At 35.5% G+C, this 16,117-nt stretch overlaps 5 protein-coding genes across 6 annotated transcripts; 2 read left to right on the top strand and 3 right to left on the bottom strand.

The window, feature by feature from the left end:
- The first annotated feature begins 666 nt into the window (after nucleotides 1–666).
- Nucleotides 667–1,431, top strand: LOC114725487 (NDR1/HIN1-like protein 26). The gene has a single exon (XM_028912005.1). The coding sequence runs from the start codon at nucleotides 751–753 to the stop codon at nucleotides 1,429–1,431; it is 681 nt and encodes a 226-aa protein (XP_028767838.1). The 5' UTR covers nucleotides 667–750.
- A 682-nt stretch (nucleotides 1,432–2,113) lies between these two features.
- Nucleotides 2,114–3,666, top strand: LOC114725451 (NDR1/HIN1-like protein 2). The gene has a single exon (XM_028911967.1). It carries the CDS (start codon nucleotides 2,819–2,821, stop codon nucleotides 3,377–3,379), a length of 561 nt encoding a protein of 186 aa, XP_028767800.1. The 5' UTR covers nucleotides 2,114–2,818; the 3' UTR covers nucleotides 3,380–3,666.
- Nucleotides 3,667–3,818: 152 nt separating this feature from the next.
- LOC114725486 (probable UDP-3-O-acylglucosamine N-acyltransferase 2, mitochondrial) lies at nucleotides 3,819–6,496 on the bottom strand. Its single transcript, XM_028912004.1, has 9 exons — nucleotides 6,471–6,496; nucleotides 6,126–6,202; nucleotides 5,820–5,869; nucleotides 5,349–5,413; nucleotides 5,143–5,194; nucleotides 4,994–5,064; nucleotides 4,779–4,845; nucleotides 4,230–4,301; nucleotides 3,819–4,078 (listed from the first exon to the last, which is right to left on the bottom strand). Exons 1-9 carry the CDS (start codon nucleotides 6,494–6,496, stop codon nucleotides 4,010–4,012), a joined length of 549 nt encoding a protein of 182 aa, XP_028767837.1. The 3' UTR covers nucleotides 3,819–4,009.
- On the bottom strand, nucleotides 6,253–7,515 carry LOC114725453 (probable UDP-3-O-acylglucosamine N-acyltransferase 2, mitochondrial). Its single transcript, XM_028911968.1, has 3 exons — nucleotides 7,312–7,515; nucleotides 6,900–7,107; nucleotides 6,253–6,552 (listed from the first exon to the last, which is right to left on the bottom strand). Exons 1-3 carry the CDS (start codon nucleotides 7,472–7,474, stop codon nucleotides 6,525–6,527), a joined length of 399 nt encoding a protein of 132 aa, XP_028767801.1. The 5' UTR covers nucleotides 7,475–7,515; the 3' UTR covers nucleotides 6,253–6,524.
- Nucleotides 7,516–10,307: 2,792 nt separating this feature from the next.
- On the bottom strand, nucleotides 10,308–13,197 carry LOC114725458 (cysteine-rich receptor-like protein kinase 10). 2 transcript variants are annotated; one of them, XM_028911973.1, is made up of 7 exons: nucleotides 12,461–13,197; nucleotides 12,134–12,268; nucleotides 11,850–11,959; nucleotides 11,527–11,737; nucleotides 11,141–11,378; nucleotides 10,884–11,034; nucleotides 10,308–10,789 (listed from the first exon to the last, which is right to left on the bottom strand). In XM_028911973.1, exons 1-7 carry the CDS (start codon nucleotides 13,176–13,178, stop codon nucleotides 10,451–10,453), a joined length of 1,902 nt encoding a protein of 633 aa, XP_028767806.1. In that variant the 5' UTR covers nucleotides 13,179–13,197; the 3' UTR covers nucleotides 10,308–10,450. The 2 variants fall into 2 exon arrangements, with proteins under 2 accessions (XP_028767806.1, XP_028767807.1); XM_028911974.1 differs by having other exon boundaries at nucleotides 10,669–10,789; nucleotides 10,884–10,949.
- Between the last annotated feature and the right edge of the window lie 2,920 nt (nucleotides 13,198–16,117).

The raw sequence follows: 16,117 nt of genomic DNA, 5'->3' as shown, positions 1-16,117 counted from the left end.
GAATGCGGATAATATGCTATTACAGGGCCTCCAAGTGATTTCATTTCACTAAAAAGAAAGAGCCCATGATCACATTCAGTGGAGCTCAATTGGAAATAATTTTGTCCAAGCATTGTCAATAAGAATTGATCTAATTAGTAAGAAATTGACTTATAACTCATAATGTAATGAGTTTGAATCTCACTACCGATATGAGAATCTTATTGGTAAGTGATTTGTGAGTATTTTTGTAAGTTCTTTCTAATCCTGGTAAATTCCTGAAGCCCAAACATTTTTTGTAACAGAAAAAAGTATCAAAACATCTTTTGCATTCAGATTCGAACTCAAAACACCTTTCTCTCTAGAAAATACTGTTGGTTTGAAATGGCCATAATTTTAAACCGAGAGGAAGAAGAAAACGCTGCACATGCAATATTATGAACGTTACGTGCTCTGGCAGCTGTCAATGTGAGAGAGTGGCTCCATTATTCTTGCTTCACCTACGTTGGCAAGTTATGTGATGAACCCAAAAGCAGTCAGATTAAAAACCATTCACCACACTCAATCAGAAAGCATCTCTCACAACTTCAGAAATTAAAAGGCTTAATTACCAATCTAACCCAACAAGATGAATTTTGGCAAGCATTATTCTTTTCTTTCTCCATCAAACACTCCTACCCTTCTCTTCACAGTTCTCTGCGTCACCCTCACCCATTCATTCTCATTCCATAAAACCCTCTCTTCTTCCCATTCAAATTTCCATAAACCACCATGCAAGGCCGTGACGGCATTCCGATCCGTACCCCACCCCACCCGAAACCCTTCGGTCGCCGCCACACCGCCCGCTACTACGTCCGGCGTGTTCGTGACAGCCTCACCACTCGAGTCTCCAAAGTCATATGCGCCACTTTCTTGAGTTTCCTCGTCGTTATTGCCATCATCACCTTCGTTCTCTGGATAAGCCTTCGCCCTCATCGTCCTAGAGTTCATGTCCATGGGTTTTCCATATCGGGTCTGAACCCAGAATCCAAGTTCAACAATGCTCGGATAAATTTTAATCTCACCACCCGAAACTCCAACCAGAATATAGGGATTTATTACGAGAATATGAACGGGACGGTTTATTATCGGGACCACAACATCGGGTCGACGCCGTTACTTCGTCCGTTCTACCAGCAGCCAAAGAAGACGACGGTGGTTGACGGCGTTCTGAGGGGGCCCACGTTAAAGCTGAGTAGTGAGCGGTGGAAGGAAATGCTGGGCGATGAGAGGGCGAAAGGGACCGTGGTGTTCCGTTTAGATCTGACGGCCAAGATAGCATCCAAAATATCGATGTGGGAAAGCAAGCACCATCGGATGCATGCCAACTGTGACGTGGCTGTGGGCCCCGATGGCTCCCTCTTAGATGCTTACAGGGACAAGAGATGTCCCGTTTACTTCTCTTTCAAGTGACCGGGGAGTGCTCTGATTTATTTTTTCACTCTCGTTTATATTTTTTTAATTAAATTTTTATACAATCCTATAATAAATTATTCAAATAAAATTTAATAAGGTTCGCTTGTTTCCATATTAATCTTATAATTTTATTTATCTCTTTACATTATATGCAATTAATTATGAGCATAAAAAATATAAACTTTGCATTGCAATTCACAATCATTTTTTTGACCAGCCAGTTCACAATCATAACTGTAGTATTTTTATTAATTTTGAATATAGTTTTAACATTCATTCAGTCGGCCAGTTCGATAATATTAACCTAGAGGAAAATTATGAAATAAATTAATTTAAAGCACATATTTATAAAATTAATTAATAAATTAAGTTGAAACATATGAGAAAGAGGACCAATGTGGGATCTTCGTTTTGCGTACACAACTATTTGCTTCGGCATTAACATTCAGTATAATAGTAATACAACAAAATGATGTCCTTTAACATATCATCTGATTGAAACTAAAATTTGTTCACATAATATAGTCATAACAAGACCAAAAAGTGGCAAATAATTTGTCATTTTAACAAGAAAAAATTAAAAAGAAAAATGTATTTCAGTACCAGATTGGAAAACAAAAGACATCACTATAATTAGAGAGACAAATACTAATAGTCTGAGGTTACTTATAAAATTAAATCCATAAACCCTCGCTCATCAGAAAAAGTTTTAACTTCTATGTCGCCACCTTGGTTGAATTTGGCAACACTCAGCTGCTAACACCAACATTGCAAGGCATATACTATCTTCAGTCCTAATTATAATATTTAGTTTATAGATTTTATAATTAGGATTTGAGGTAGTGATTATGGAGTTAACAAGTAACATGAGAAGCTGAGAGCTGCACTTGACTTGGAGTTTGAGATTTTCGGGTTTGGATCTTTTCAGAATCCTTCTTTCGTCTTTTTTTCTTAGTGTCTAATCTCCACTATTGGATTAAACAATAAATGGTTTAGATTTAATATTTTAAAAAGTAGATATCTACTTTTTCTCTCCTATTTATGTAACGTTATAATAATAATTTTATAAAATATGAAATCTAAACCATTCACTATTTGATCCAATGGTAGAGATCAGATACTGAGGGAAAAAAAAGAAAAAAAAGGATTTTAAGAGGATCAAAAACCGAAATTTTCTATGCATATTTTGGTTTACGCGTTTCGAATCAATACGATCGCCTTGGTCACAAGCAAAGGTACAAATTCTTTCCCCACTTGTTCGTAACAAGGCATCGGCGCCAGAGAAATTCCTGCTGCCTCCATGCAGCCATTATTTTGAGAAAGCTAATGAATCCTCTCATATCAGGTTCCACCCCATTGCGCTCCAAATCTTGAGAATTAAATAATGTGCGAACCAAAGAACTTCTACGTTTGGCTGCTTGAATTTATAGGCCTCTTGGGTCTACTTGCTTTCATCCTATGGCTGGCCCTAAGACCCAAACCTCCCTCCTACTCCATCGACTTCGTCTCCATTCCACAGTCCTCTGATCAGAATGGCACCATCATTTACAACCTCGAGATTGAAAACCCAAACAAGGAGTCTAGCATTTCCTATGATGACATAACTGTGAGTTTCCTGTATGGGCAGGATCAGGTGGCACAATCAACCATAGGTTCTTTTCGTCAACGAGCTGGTAAGAGCAATAGTATGTTTCAGAGTACTAATGCCAACGGTCGAGCTCTGAAGCCTCTGGTCAATGCGATTTCGAACGCCACAGCTGAGTTGAAGGCTGCTCTGAAGACCAGGTTTCGATATAAGACATGGGGAATTAAGAGCAAGTTTCATGGGGTGAACCTCCAAGGTACTCTGCCCATTGGTCCTGGTGGGAAGCTTTCGGGTAAGAAGAAAAAGTATCCCATCAAGAGTCCCTCCAAGAAAACCACAAGGTTCAAAATAAAGCATTGATCACTAGTCCCATCTGTGTCTCTATGTGTCTGTGTGTAGATTTTTCATTCCTTCCTAATAGCGCATGCACCAATCCATAGTGTGCGCGCACACCCTCTTGGTCATAGTATTTGTGAATTTTTTTTCCGGGTCTGAACTGTATCTGTGGATTGAAAACACAAACTTTGTAATATATTGTGATTAGAATTCTTCTAAGGTTACACAATCATTATGTTTTTTTAAAATCTATATGTGATAAAAGCCACAATTCAACTTTTGCAGATGCCACTTACCAAATTCGGTGTTTTACGTTTCATTTGTTGTTATACATTTGTTGCTGTGTCAACCAGTCATGTTAATAATCTCAAGACTTAGAAATGGAACTTGATAAACCATCGCAGTATCAGGCATTTCAACGGAGAGCCCCAGTGCTTTGAACGTCACATCAAGACCAAGATAATACAGAATGAAAACCAACATCAATTGCACAGAACGGAGAGATTCACCAATTTTAGATTTTTTTTCTTAAATATTTTTGTGCTGCTAGATGATTTAAAAAAAAAAATTATGGCACTCAAGTTGGCACATGACACAGATGCTTGAATTTAACCTACGACTGCACACTGCCTACCGTGATAAATCTAACCGACTTTAAGGACTCCGTTTCCCTGAAGCCCTACAGCTGCTAACGATTTGTCTCCTCCATTTGTGAATGGAAACCTGCAAGGCAACACAAAGGAGGTAGTTTAAGAATTGATCTGACAAAAGACGTGTGAATGTCCAATAATAAAATTAATCATATCTCGGACGAAAATGTCCTAATATTTTGAAAGAAAAGACAAAAGGTAAAAGGACAGAATAAATTCCTTACAGCAGGGAAACCACCATAATCCCCAGGCTCTTGGATGTCCTTGGTGACACAACTAGTAGCTGCAAGCCGAACCTGGAAGTGCCATACGATCGATGATCAGATATATCCTCAACCCCAACTTCCAGTTTTCAGTGTAAAAAAAGTACCATAGCAAAAGATATTTACATTCAAACAGATTCGCTGTTTATCAATAGGTAATACAGCAATTAAATAATTCTAATTTCTAAGTTGTCGTTGTTCTAGGTTGTTCTGGGAACCAGCTATGCTGCAAACAATTTCCCCTTAACTTCCAGAGATAAAATGTATTGAGGGGTTTAAAAACTTCAGATTAACCAATATATCTGTATATTTCCAATGTTTTTCAAGCCTGTTCTTAATTTTGTACCACTGGGAAAAAAAAAAATGCAGCCTTTCTAAATCTAGTTCAGTATTATTTATCTCATAAGGCGCACTCAGCGGGTCCATTTATTATACATTCACTAGCCATTCTGAAGGCACCAAGGCCACAAAAGGCTAAAACCTTGCAAGATTAGATAAGCTAATAAATACCTTTGATACAATGGAAACATGATCTCGCACAGCTACTCTTCCCCCCATAGTCACATAATCACCTATGCTGAAGGATAGCATACCAGACAAAGATGTAACTATTGAAAAATTCAAAAGCTTCAGCATGAATTATTTTGAATACGAATTTGACCATAAGCATCAATCTGATTTATTAAAAACAACGATCTTTAAGAAAAGGAGTTGTGATAACATACGTTGCTGAACCTGCAATACCTACTTGCCCACAAATCATACAATTCTTCCCAATAACTACATTATGACCAATCTGCAGAAACAATTAGGACAGAGAGAAAAAGAATTCCCAGTAACGGTATACTTAATCATACAAAAGTTAGATGCTAACCTGTACCAAATTATCCAACTTTGTATGATCCCCAATGGTTGTATCTCTCCAACTGCATAATTGATCAGTCACTAGCATAAATATTGAGTCTTCTAAAGCTCACAAGTCCCAAAAGAAAATCAAACTAGAATATATGTGTGTGTGTGTGTGTATATTTATACATATATTTGAAAAGAAAGATAGGCATGAAGCAATCAAATCCTTACCTGCCCCGATCAATGCATGTATTTGCACCAATTTCCACATGTGCCCCTATTATGACATTCAACATCTACATATTTAAGCAAGAAATGCAATTACGGTTAATCCAAACCAAATGTAACCAATTTAAAATTATATATGCCCATATAACATAAAAAAAGTACATCACAGAAACATATAAAGATCCCTGAGATTATTTGTGCATTTATAAGCAACTTCTAATGAATCACAGTATTGATATTTTGTGTTAAACAAGGTCTAGAAGTAATCTTTATATTAAAAAATTGGTAACATGAGTGTTCAGAAGTGTATGAGGTATTTAAAAATCCTAAGCTCAAAAGCACAAGGCTGATGATATCGGTCATTCTTTACAATCCACCTTTTTAAGGACAGTGCATATGTCAAAGAAGAAAGTTGAAATAAGACAACAAAGAACTAGAGTTTGACATCAAAGTAAATGAAGAAAGATTACCAACCTGAGGCTTCTTTATCACATTACCACTACCATCTACATAAAATCCAAACCCTGCAGCACTTACATTAAGCTTATCAGAAAAGAATGAATTCCATAAAATACATTTCTAGTATCAAATTAGTTGATTTAAAGGCGCAAAGATAAGTTATTTAATAATATTCATAATAAGGAGAAAAGGGTGAGGCTCATGGTCTTACTAATATTGTACTTGCTTCAGGCTATGTAGTGAGTTAGTGATAGGAATTCTTTTCTTTATCAAAGTATATAAAAGTCTAGAAGACAAGCAAGGGTAGTTGTTCAGCTTTACCGTCTTGACCAATGCAGACTCCATTGTGAAATACACACAAATTGCCGACCTGGCAATTACTCAGAGCAACATTATACCTGAAAAAGAACAGCAGTTTAATTAAAACCGCTTGAGCACAAATCCAAAATTCTAGACATTTGGCAGAATTTAATCTGATGAGATGTACATTCAAATTATAAACATAGCATGTAATAGAAAGGATGCACTAGATACCAATAATAAAATGATGAAGACTAACACCAACAACAAGTTAAATTAATTTCTAACCATGTTTCGCAATAACCACAAAGTTAGCCAGTAAGTGCAGACAACTCGTTACTAATCACCAACAAATATTCCAAATACAGAGCAAACTTGATATCAAGTCCCATGCTCTTGAAATCATTGAGGGTCCATCTCTCAAATTTGCATCATAAATAACCCATACCTATATGTTTCAAATTACCAGTGTGTAAATTACAAAATGAGATGTAGCATATGCTCAATACAACATAATATGTGCTTTTGAAAGTCAGTTTCTACTTTCTGAATCGACATATGTTTACAGTCCAAGCCTTGACATGTAAATCCCCTGCAGTAAAAGCTTTTTGCAATTATAATCCTCTACACTCAGAACAGGCGTCCTGCTTGGTATCAATGATCAGCTAAAAGCATTTACGTATTTAAGCAGAGCACATAAATTTCAGGGTTAGACAGAAATTCGAAACCTTTCGTATATAGAAATGTGTAATACTAACAAACATCGTTAAAGAACGGGAAAAACATGGATCGTACCCTATTTTTGCTGAATGGCCAATTATAACAGAAGGCCCAACAATCGTTCCAGACCCTATATGAACATTTGCTCCAACAACTGCTTTTGGATGAACAACAGCGCCAATCTCTACGACCGCAGATGAGTCCATGGAAGCCGATTCGTGGAAAGTGCCCCCTCCATTGAGCCATTTGTGAAACTTGTCAGAACAAGGTCCAGAACCATCCCCTAATCTTGAAAAGCAAGATAACCGCAAACGGGAATTAATAAAATAGATGCGAAACGAAGTGACGCACATTAAATAAGATGCATACTAAATACTAAATAGAGCTATGTTGGACCACAATTCACAACTAAGCAGCTTCTTTGACTTCAGCTAGCTTTATCTCCCTCACCCCTAAAACTAAATGAATTGGGTCAGTGAAGATTTACCTGATTGAAAAGGCCCGGATTGTTCGGGCGAAGCAACGGAAAAATGACGACGGCTAGCAGAGTGATGCAGAGCGATCGACGAAGTGACTTGAAATTGAATTTTTTCAATATGATTGAGATAAAGGATTGAAGAGGCGACTAGCCTCCGTGCAGTGGCAGCCATAGCCAATTCAGTTAACGAAATCGAAGCTGGAAAAGTAGGAACGGAAAGCGGAGCTTCATAAACTCAAAAAATGGAGCTTTGTGTTTTGACTTTTGAAGCATCGTTCCAGCCTTACCGGGAAGGGTCTGTAACTACCACCATAATGGTTGAAGTGGGCCTTCGACAAACGACAATCTGCATTTCAGATTTTGGGCCATGTCCATGCCCTCATCGTTTTAGTATTATAGAACAGAAAAAGCCTGCCCAGTACTCAAGAGCACTCGGAAATCCAAATCTAAAGATCATAGGCAGAATCTATTAAAAGTTAAAACACGACAAAAATAAGCCCAACATTCACCATTTGGTAATGAGTTTTCATTTTAAAAATTTCAAGAAAATATTTTAAAAATATAACAAATATCAAAATATAAAAAAATTGGTACGTCCATTTGTAATTTGATTTTTAAACAAAAAGAAAATGATCAGGAAGTACCTTTAATTCATCTTTTGTTCAAGTAAATATGTTCCAAATGCGTTCAATATTGTTTGGTTGAGGCGTCAAATTTAACAAATATTTTTTCATTACTTTAATTTTCTTTTGGTTTTCATTCGCTAGCGCATGACGCTCATGAATTTAACCCCAAATTCTCATTTTCTTTGGGTTTTCATTCGCTAGCAACAACAAAGCCTCTATGTCTTCAACCTTTGAGGAGTTTATTTTTACTTTTTCTTAGTAATGATTGTGCCTTTTTCTTCATTGGCATCAAATATGAAGACGGTAGGAAGAAGGTAAGGAATAGATTTTCATGAGTATTAATAAAATATTATTAAAATTATTAACGGTTAATATAACTTTTGGTTCCTGAAATTTAGACATATTTTGGTTTTGGTTCTTCAAATTTTAAACTCATAATTTTAATCTTTAGAATTTAATTCCTCTTAAAAGGTCAAAGTGGTGACATCATTAAATGATATCTAGCTAGATCTTGTATGAATATCAGACCTGGATTTTCCTGAATACCCAACAAGCTTATATGAATGCATTTCACAGCTTCATTTCTTGGATAAGAATTCCTCAGACTAGGATCCAGCAATTCGAACGGCTTCACTTCCCTCCAGAGCTTCCAGGCCTGCAGATAACTTGATCCATAGAATGATGTATTCTTCTTGCTACTGATACAATGATCTCTAAAATCAGGACGCCAAAACTATATATATCAAGATTCACATGTTCTGGAGACATGTAGCGATTACAAAATAGCTTCACACATTCCTAAACCATTCCAGTCTTAGGAACTGAAACATTCTTGCCTGCTCTCCATCCATATCTAAGGCACAGGAAGCATGGATCGAGACTTGGATCATGAGTATCGCTGTTTGAAATGCTATGGCAATAATTGTCGCAGCCTGAAACCTTGCTTTTATCTGAATAAATAGAGTAAAAAACTAATTAAGTCACAGATGCACACACGCTTCTGATTTTTGTTATAATTAGGGTTGAATAGAATTTGGGAAACGAATCATTTTGTGATGATCAATATGCACTTAATTATCTTTTCTCTATCTTTTCTTCAAGGCTATATGGTTGTATGTCCTAGTAATATAAGAACATGTATATTTCACAATTTAACATGTTTTGTCTAAATAGTTAATTATCTCTAACTAATTATTGAACTTCCTAACTGATTAATTGATTATCGAAACTCCTCTAAATAATTAATTTTAACTAACTTTTCTTGATTTATGTTAATTAATTAATTTGAACTTACAAAAAAAATATAAAAAGGAATATAAAAGAAGAAGAATCTGACCTGCGAGGAAGATTATCGCAGCAAAGATTTGTTTTTTTAATAGTGATCATGCATATCTTCTACGAGATAATCAATGATTGCTAAACCATATTCATTAAAGAGATTATAATCGTATGCAATAATGGAGAGTATATTAGAGGAGCACATGTAGATGTTACTTATTAACGAATATAAAATTGAAGAGGAGCAAAGCCAGGGGGGGCCCTTACTGTTTGTCTTTGATGAAAGCGATCAAGTTGTTAATTCCGGAAAAAAAAAAAAGAAAGAAAGAAGAAAGGACGATAAAATGGTCATCGTACGTACAAATGTTCAGTATGTTCTAACCAGTAGAAATGAGCGAAGAGCTGAAAAGTGAGTCCTCATTAATTGTCGTATATGTGGTTTACAAAGTCAGCCGCCCTGTACTGTTACAACTGTACAAGATTAATGTTCTGTGGTTTCTGTTCAAATTCTTGGAAGAAAAAAAAACCACGTTTATACTTTTTAATTTGATTTTGATTTTTAATAAATAATTTCTCTTACCTCGAATTCATACTTTTTTAAGAGAGGAATCGGTGTATATATAAATATATATTAAAATATGAACTGTAGTATGATTTGAATAGAATTAATAAAATTTTATGTAATTTCTTTCAAAATTCGTCAGAGGTAGTCATCGACTTTGAAGAAATTAGCTAGTGCGAAACTTCTCTATAATTAATTTCAACTACTATATGACGAGAAATACCTCTCAGGTGGAAAGAGAAATGTCGAATAATGAGCAAGAAAGTTACATAATCAATTTCCTCTATTTTGATTCATTTCATTAGTTTTTTCCCTTTTAAATCAAAAGGAATTAAATTTTACTCCTTAGTTTAGAAAATTAACACCTTGATTAAGAATAGAAATAGGGAATTGAAACTCAAATTCCAAAACTTTCAAAAATATCACAAACAGTAAATATACCCCACATGCAAAGTGTCAGCAAATTGAGGATATGACAGGGACCTGAAGACGACGTGACATGTCTGCTTCGAATGGAAATGTAAAGTGAACAATGATTGTTTGGGTTCGAAGATTTTGAAATTTGAATACAAACCACACAACATTAATCCTCCTCTTAGAAGGGAAAAATACACAAATAACGTGCTTTAATTCTTGATACAACATCAACACAATACTAGTTAAGTTGAGTAGTTAGGTAGTACTAACGAGGATACATGTCAGAAATTGGATCTTCATCCACAGATCTTTGCATAGACCTGCCTGTAGATTGATCCGAGCTGTTCTCAAAGCTTGCCTGATTGTTTGAATCTGTTCTATGGCAATTAAACAAAAAAGCTGGCTGCTGAGGATCTGGCAGGGTGACGGAGTGACTACCTAGCATCACCATAATAAATTGTATCGTTGGTCTCAGAGCTGGACTTTCCTGGATACACAACAAGCTTATATGAATGCATTTAATAACTTCATTTCCTGGACATGAATTTCTTAGACTAGGATCCAGCAATTCCAATGGTGTTCCTTCCCTCCAGAGTTTCCAGGCCTGCAAATGCAATAATATATAATCAATTTGTTTAGATTTTTTATTTCTCTTGCTAGCTACCATTTGAGTTTATTTGCTTTGATAATGTACTTACATAGGTTGCGAGGTTTTCAGCATAATTTGACGCATAGAAAGATGTATTCTTCTTGCCGCTGATGATCTCCAGGATTAGGATGCCAAAACTATATATATCAGATTTGACTGAAATATGACCATGCATTGCATATTCAGGAGCAATGTAACCGCTACAAAATAGCATCTTCACATGATAAATAATCTCTTTTCATGTAGTTCATTATAAATTATGATACAATAAGACATAATATGAAAATGTTGGTTGAAGTGACTTACAATGTACCAACAACTTTACTTGTGTCGGCATGGGTTTGATCAGCTTGGAAAATTCTAGCCATTCCAAAATCAGATATTTTTGGATTCAAATCTTCATCCAACAATACATTACTAGATTTGAGATCGCGGTGTATAATTTTGAGTTGAGAATCTTCATGAAGATAACTTATCCCCCTCGCAATCCCTTCAATAATATTGTATCGATTTGACCAATTCAATTTACCTTTGTTTTCTGCCTCTGTACAGTTAAGAAGCAAATTTAAACAATAAAAGAAAAAGTTAGATTCACATCCCTACTCATATTCAAACAAATTAGTAAACGTTATTTGACTGGATGAGCAATCACATGTGCACCTAAATGCAAAAGCCAATACTGCATAACTTACCAAACAAAAAATTATCCAAGCTTTTGTTGGACAAATATTCATAAACGAGTATCTTTTCTTCCTCTTCTAAACAAAATCCGAGAAACCTGACGAGATTTCTATGTTGAAGCTTTGCCATGGTAACTACTTCATTCTTAAATTCTAGTACACCTTGTTTGGAACTATTTGATAATCTCTTCACAGCTAACTCTTGTCCACCTGGTAAAATGCCCTGCATACATTTAAAATAACAGACCGTTAAAATCTATTTACAAACAAATAATAATTTTATGATTTGGAGAGCGCATGCTTGCGATATCCATCAGGAAAGCAGTATTGTATACCTTGTACACCTCCCCATATCCTCCTTGACCAAGTTTATTGTCGGGGCAGAAGTCGTTTGTTGCTGTTTTGATGCTATCCAAATCAAAATGTAGTGACTCTGAAATCTCAGCTGCATAACCCAACACAAAAAAAATATTGATCAATTGCCCAAGACTTTCTAGCACTCTAGCGATTTGAAGTCCAAACATTATGCCTTTAATCTGAATGCTCAATTAAGAACCATTAGTTCTTTAATTGTTGCAAATTTCTGATATTTTTCATCAAGGGAAAGCTAATCCCATACCAGTTTTAGGAAGTGAAGCATTCTTCCTGGCTCTCCACCATCTAAGGCACAAGAAGCAGAGCGAGACTTGCAATATGAATATTGCCGACTGAACCACTATGGCAATCATTGCCACTGCCGAAATCTTGCTTTTATCTGAATAAATAAGGAAAAAAAAAACTAATTAAGTCCCACACGCACACGCTCTTCTGATTTTTGTTATAATTATACAATTTTTAAGAAATAACACTTTTGCTTTTAAATCGACGGTCTTTTCATAACATATACGTTGCGTTCTTGTGTCTGATCTATGGTAAACTAGAAGATATCCATATTGCGATTGCTTACCATTGGAAGCGAAGGCTGACTCTGGCACACGAGGGGAAGGAAGCGACGAAATCACTCCGTAAAAGGGGTACAATTCATACCTTACGTTGCAACTGTAGGCGCGAGCTATGGCCCCTAACCTCCCAAAACAGCAATTCGGATACTCTCCGATTGTTCTTCTCAAACAGTTATAACAGTCATCTCTAGATATATCCGGCGTGCACTGCGCCATAGTATACAGAGTTTGAAAAGAACTGTAGTTTTGTTCTCTCGTCGCATATTTCTTGCTCCCGCTGCCGCCGTACGCCGCTTCTTTCGCCACCACATTCATGGTATCAATCACCAGTTGCATGAAGCTTTTGGGGTCTGCTGCATTGCCGTTGTTGTAGAGGACGCGAGTGGGGTCATCTTGCTCTATGGAGAAGAAATCGGCGTCGGAGTATCGTAACGTGCACTTTTCGTACCAACCCACGGCTCGTGTATAATTGAGGCATTGCCTGATATCTTTGGTTGCCTGGGAAACACATGCTTGACAGGCGGAGACGGCGGTGTCTCCGCGGCAGAGGTAGAGGCCGTAGACAGCGTCGCCATTTTGTCCGACGGTGGTGTTGTAAAAGCCATCGCTACGACTGGCGTTTGAGGAAAGATTTGAGAGTAAGCGATTGAGATTTGAGTGATATGTGCTGTTAGGGGCATAAGTAGGGCCTGAACAATCCACCTGTGGCGTCTGTGCTTTCATTCTAGCAATGAAGAAGAAGACTAGAAGAGCAAGGAGCGGGAAGGCCTTAAGAGAATCCATGAAGTGAATCATCAATTTTCTGGTGATGAAATGTGCGGTTTCACGCTTGGGACATAATACTGGACTCATTTATACACCTTAATGTGAAAGACTTTGAATTTGGAAACCGTTGACTAAGATACATGTGGACGAGGCGGCGCCGCGTCGTAGTCGTGGGTGTCGGCTGCGTGCTTGACTTGTATGTATACCCATCAATTATCCTCCCATCCTCCCAACCAAGTTTTTTTTTGTTTGGACTCATATCCTCCCAACCAATTTAAAGGACTAAAATTTTCATAAAATTAAATTAATTTTTAAGATTATCTTTATTAATCACACTCAACCTCATTATATATATTTATCATTCCTTACTACTTCTATATCACAATTTCTAATAATATATACATATATATATCAAGGGCATATATTGAAAAAGTGTTTAATGCTCCAACAAATTTACCAAATGACTAATAACTATGAGGCACCTTCTAAAAAAATTCCCTAAATATGGAACTGATGAAGAGAGTAGCTTCCAATTATTATTATTACTATTACCATTAGGACCAACTTTTTTGGGGCCAACAGTCCAATCAAGTGAAAACCCCTTCTTATAAGGATCGATTGTTTTTTAATTTTCTTTTCTAAACTAAAAGTAGTGGGAATTAATTAATCTTCATTGAATATAAAACCTATTTTATAATATAATTTATAATGTAAAATGAGTTTTATATTTAAGACCAAAAGAATACTATGTAATAAAAAATCGAATTGGATTGATTGGTTCAATTGGCCAAGTCATCAGTTTGGATATAGGGTTTTACCTAGCGTTGAATTGGTCCAAACTAGTGAACCCGGCGGGTTAACCAAACACACGGAAAATTTAGCTTATGTTTTTTTTTTAGTTAAAATATGGTTTATGTTAGACTGCATTTCTTTATTTTAGAGAATGATTTAATTAATAGCCATAAAACTTTTTAAAATTCTGAAGCCCATGCAATATTGCACAGGCAGTTTGCTTTGACCGGTGTAGATTAATTAAGATCATATTAGATTAAACATTAAAAAATAAATATTAGCTTAGATGTGAGCCCAACCCACTAGCTCACCAAAAATGACAAGCTTAGATTGACAAAATACCAACTTGCAAAAGTGCGGGCTATTTTATCCCATACTGCTTTGAGCCCCAGCCACGGGCTAACTAGCTGGTTGGTGTGTTAGCCTTTTTATTTTCCCCAATAAGTTAATTTTCACATCATATTATCTTATTCCAACCCACTGCTCGAATACCCATATAATATAATAAGCAATTTACTAAAGTTAAAAAGGATTCAATGCGTAGAACAGGATCGTGTCACTGTAAAACACTAAGGAATGGATAGGAAATGGTGGTTAAAGAGCAAAAGAAAAAAGAGCTTATATGAATGATTAATGTCGCATAGCTGAGCAGTGACCATTCTTCGTCTTATTTTGCAGAAAATTTCCGATAAGCTCGCACTAGTACATGCAAATATATTTTTCCGGTTCTAAATATAAAACACTTATAGTAGTATGTATAAGAGTTTTATATTTAGAATCTGAGGAGTAGTTTTTTTGTTGTGCTATAATCTTCATCTTTTTGATGTTTTGTTAATTTTTTTTCAAAATTAGAAAAGAGAAAGAGAATATTACATTAAAAAAAAAAGCGGACTGACCAAGGTATGGGCTACTTCAACCCGCATCGCTGTATTCTGTCCCATATCTGCACCCCAACCCGTTTTATTAGGTCTACATAACACATATATTGAACATGTGCCAACAAATTTTGATTTATTTAAATTTGGAGTCCACATTATATATATATATATGTTTGTGTGTATATACTACCCCCATCCTAAATATAAGAGCTAGTTGACTAATTTAAATAGATTAAGAAAATAAGGTAAGTTAGTTATTTGTAATAAATAGATGTTGTTTTTCCAAAAATATCCTTGCTAACCAAATGTATTGGCTAAAACTACTATTATTAGGAAGATTATCTTGAACAAAATATATAAATATGAGAGACAAAGTGGATTGAGGTCTTATATTTAAGATCAAAATAAAAATCAAATATGATCTTATATTAAAGATCAGAGGTATATGCGAAAAATAAAGACCGATTTTTCCGAGTCTTTATTTGTTGGACTCTTCTTTCCGGGTACTCCTTACCCCTTCATAGGCGCCAAGCCACAAACCCATATACTTATTTACTTTTATACTTGATTGAGGCCGGAAGAAAAAGAGAAAGAAAAGTTTTTAGGAGTTTTCTTTCCTAATATTCTTTTTTCCCCTAACTTTTTTTCTCCATCCAATTCAAACCATATATTTTCGGTAGAAATCTCTTTGTACGGTAATTAAAAAGCTCCGTTAAGTAAAAGTTTCCATGAATAAATATCAGTGTCCATGTTTTGACATCACGGATCTCATCCACTGTCGACTCATACTAGGAATTCAGTACTAAAACAAAGGAACTGAGGAAGAAGAAAATTTCACTCTCTTATATAAGAAACTTTTAGAGTATTGTATTTGCGACAGGCATGATAATTAAATTCCTTTGTTTTATATTTGTCTGTGTTAAATAAGATAAATTATTTTTCTCACGACCACTTCAATTATTACACATTTTGGTTTTAGAGGAAGATCTCGATGTAAGATAATTAACAGATATTTAAAATTGTCATCTGTAAATAACTTATTAATTTGGTCCTACCTAATTGGGAAGTTAACATTGATCTAATATGCAAGACATATTTCATATATTTATCAATTTTTTTAAATTAAATTTATTATTAATATTCACTCCATCAATAATAATTAAGTAGGAAAGCAAAGGAGGAATAGAATTAAAGACGGTGCTTATAGTATTTTAAAAAAAACATCAT

This window comes from Neltuma alba, unplaced genomic scaffold (genome assembly GCF_004799145.2).
Source record: "Neltuma alba isolate B1F8T4 unplaced genomic scaffold, ASM479914v2 tig00012254_pilon, whole genome shotgun sequence".
NCBI lineage: Eukaryota > Viridiplantae > Streptophyta > Magnoliopsida > Fabales > Fabaceae > Neltuma > Neltuma alba.
The sequence above is the reverse complement of the archived record's forward strand: the minus strand, read 5'-3'. Positions and strand labels throughout refer to the sequence as shown.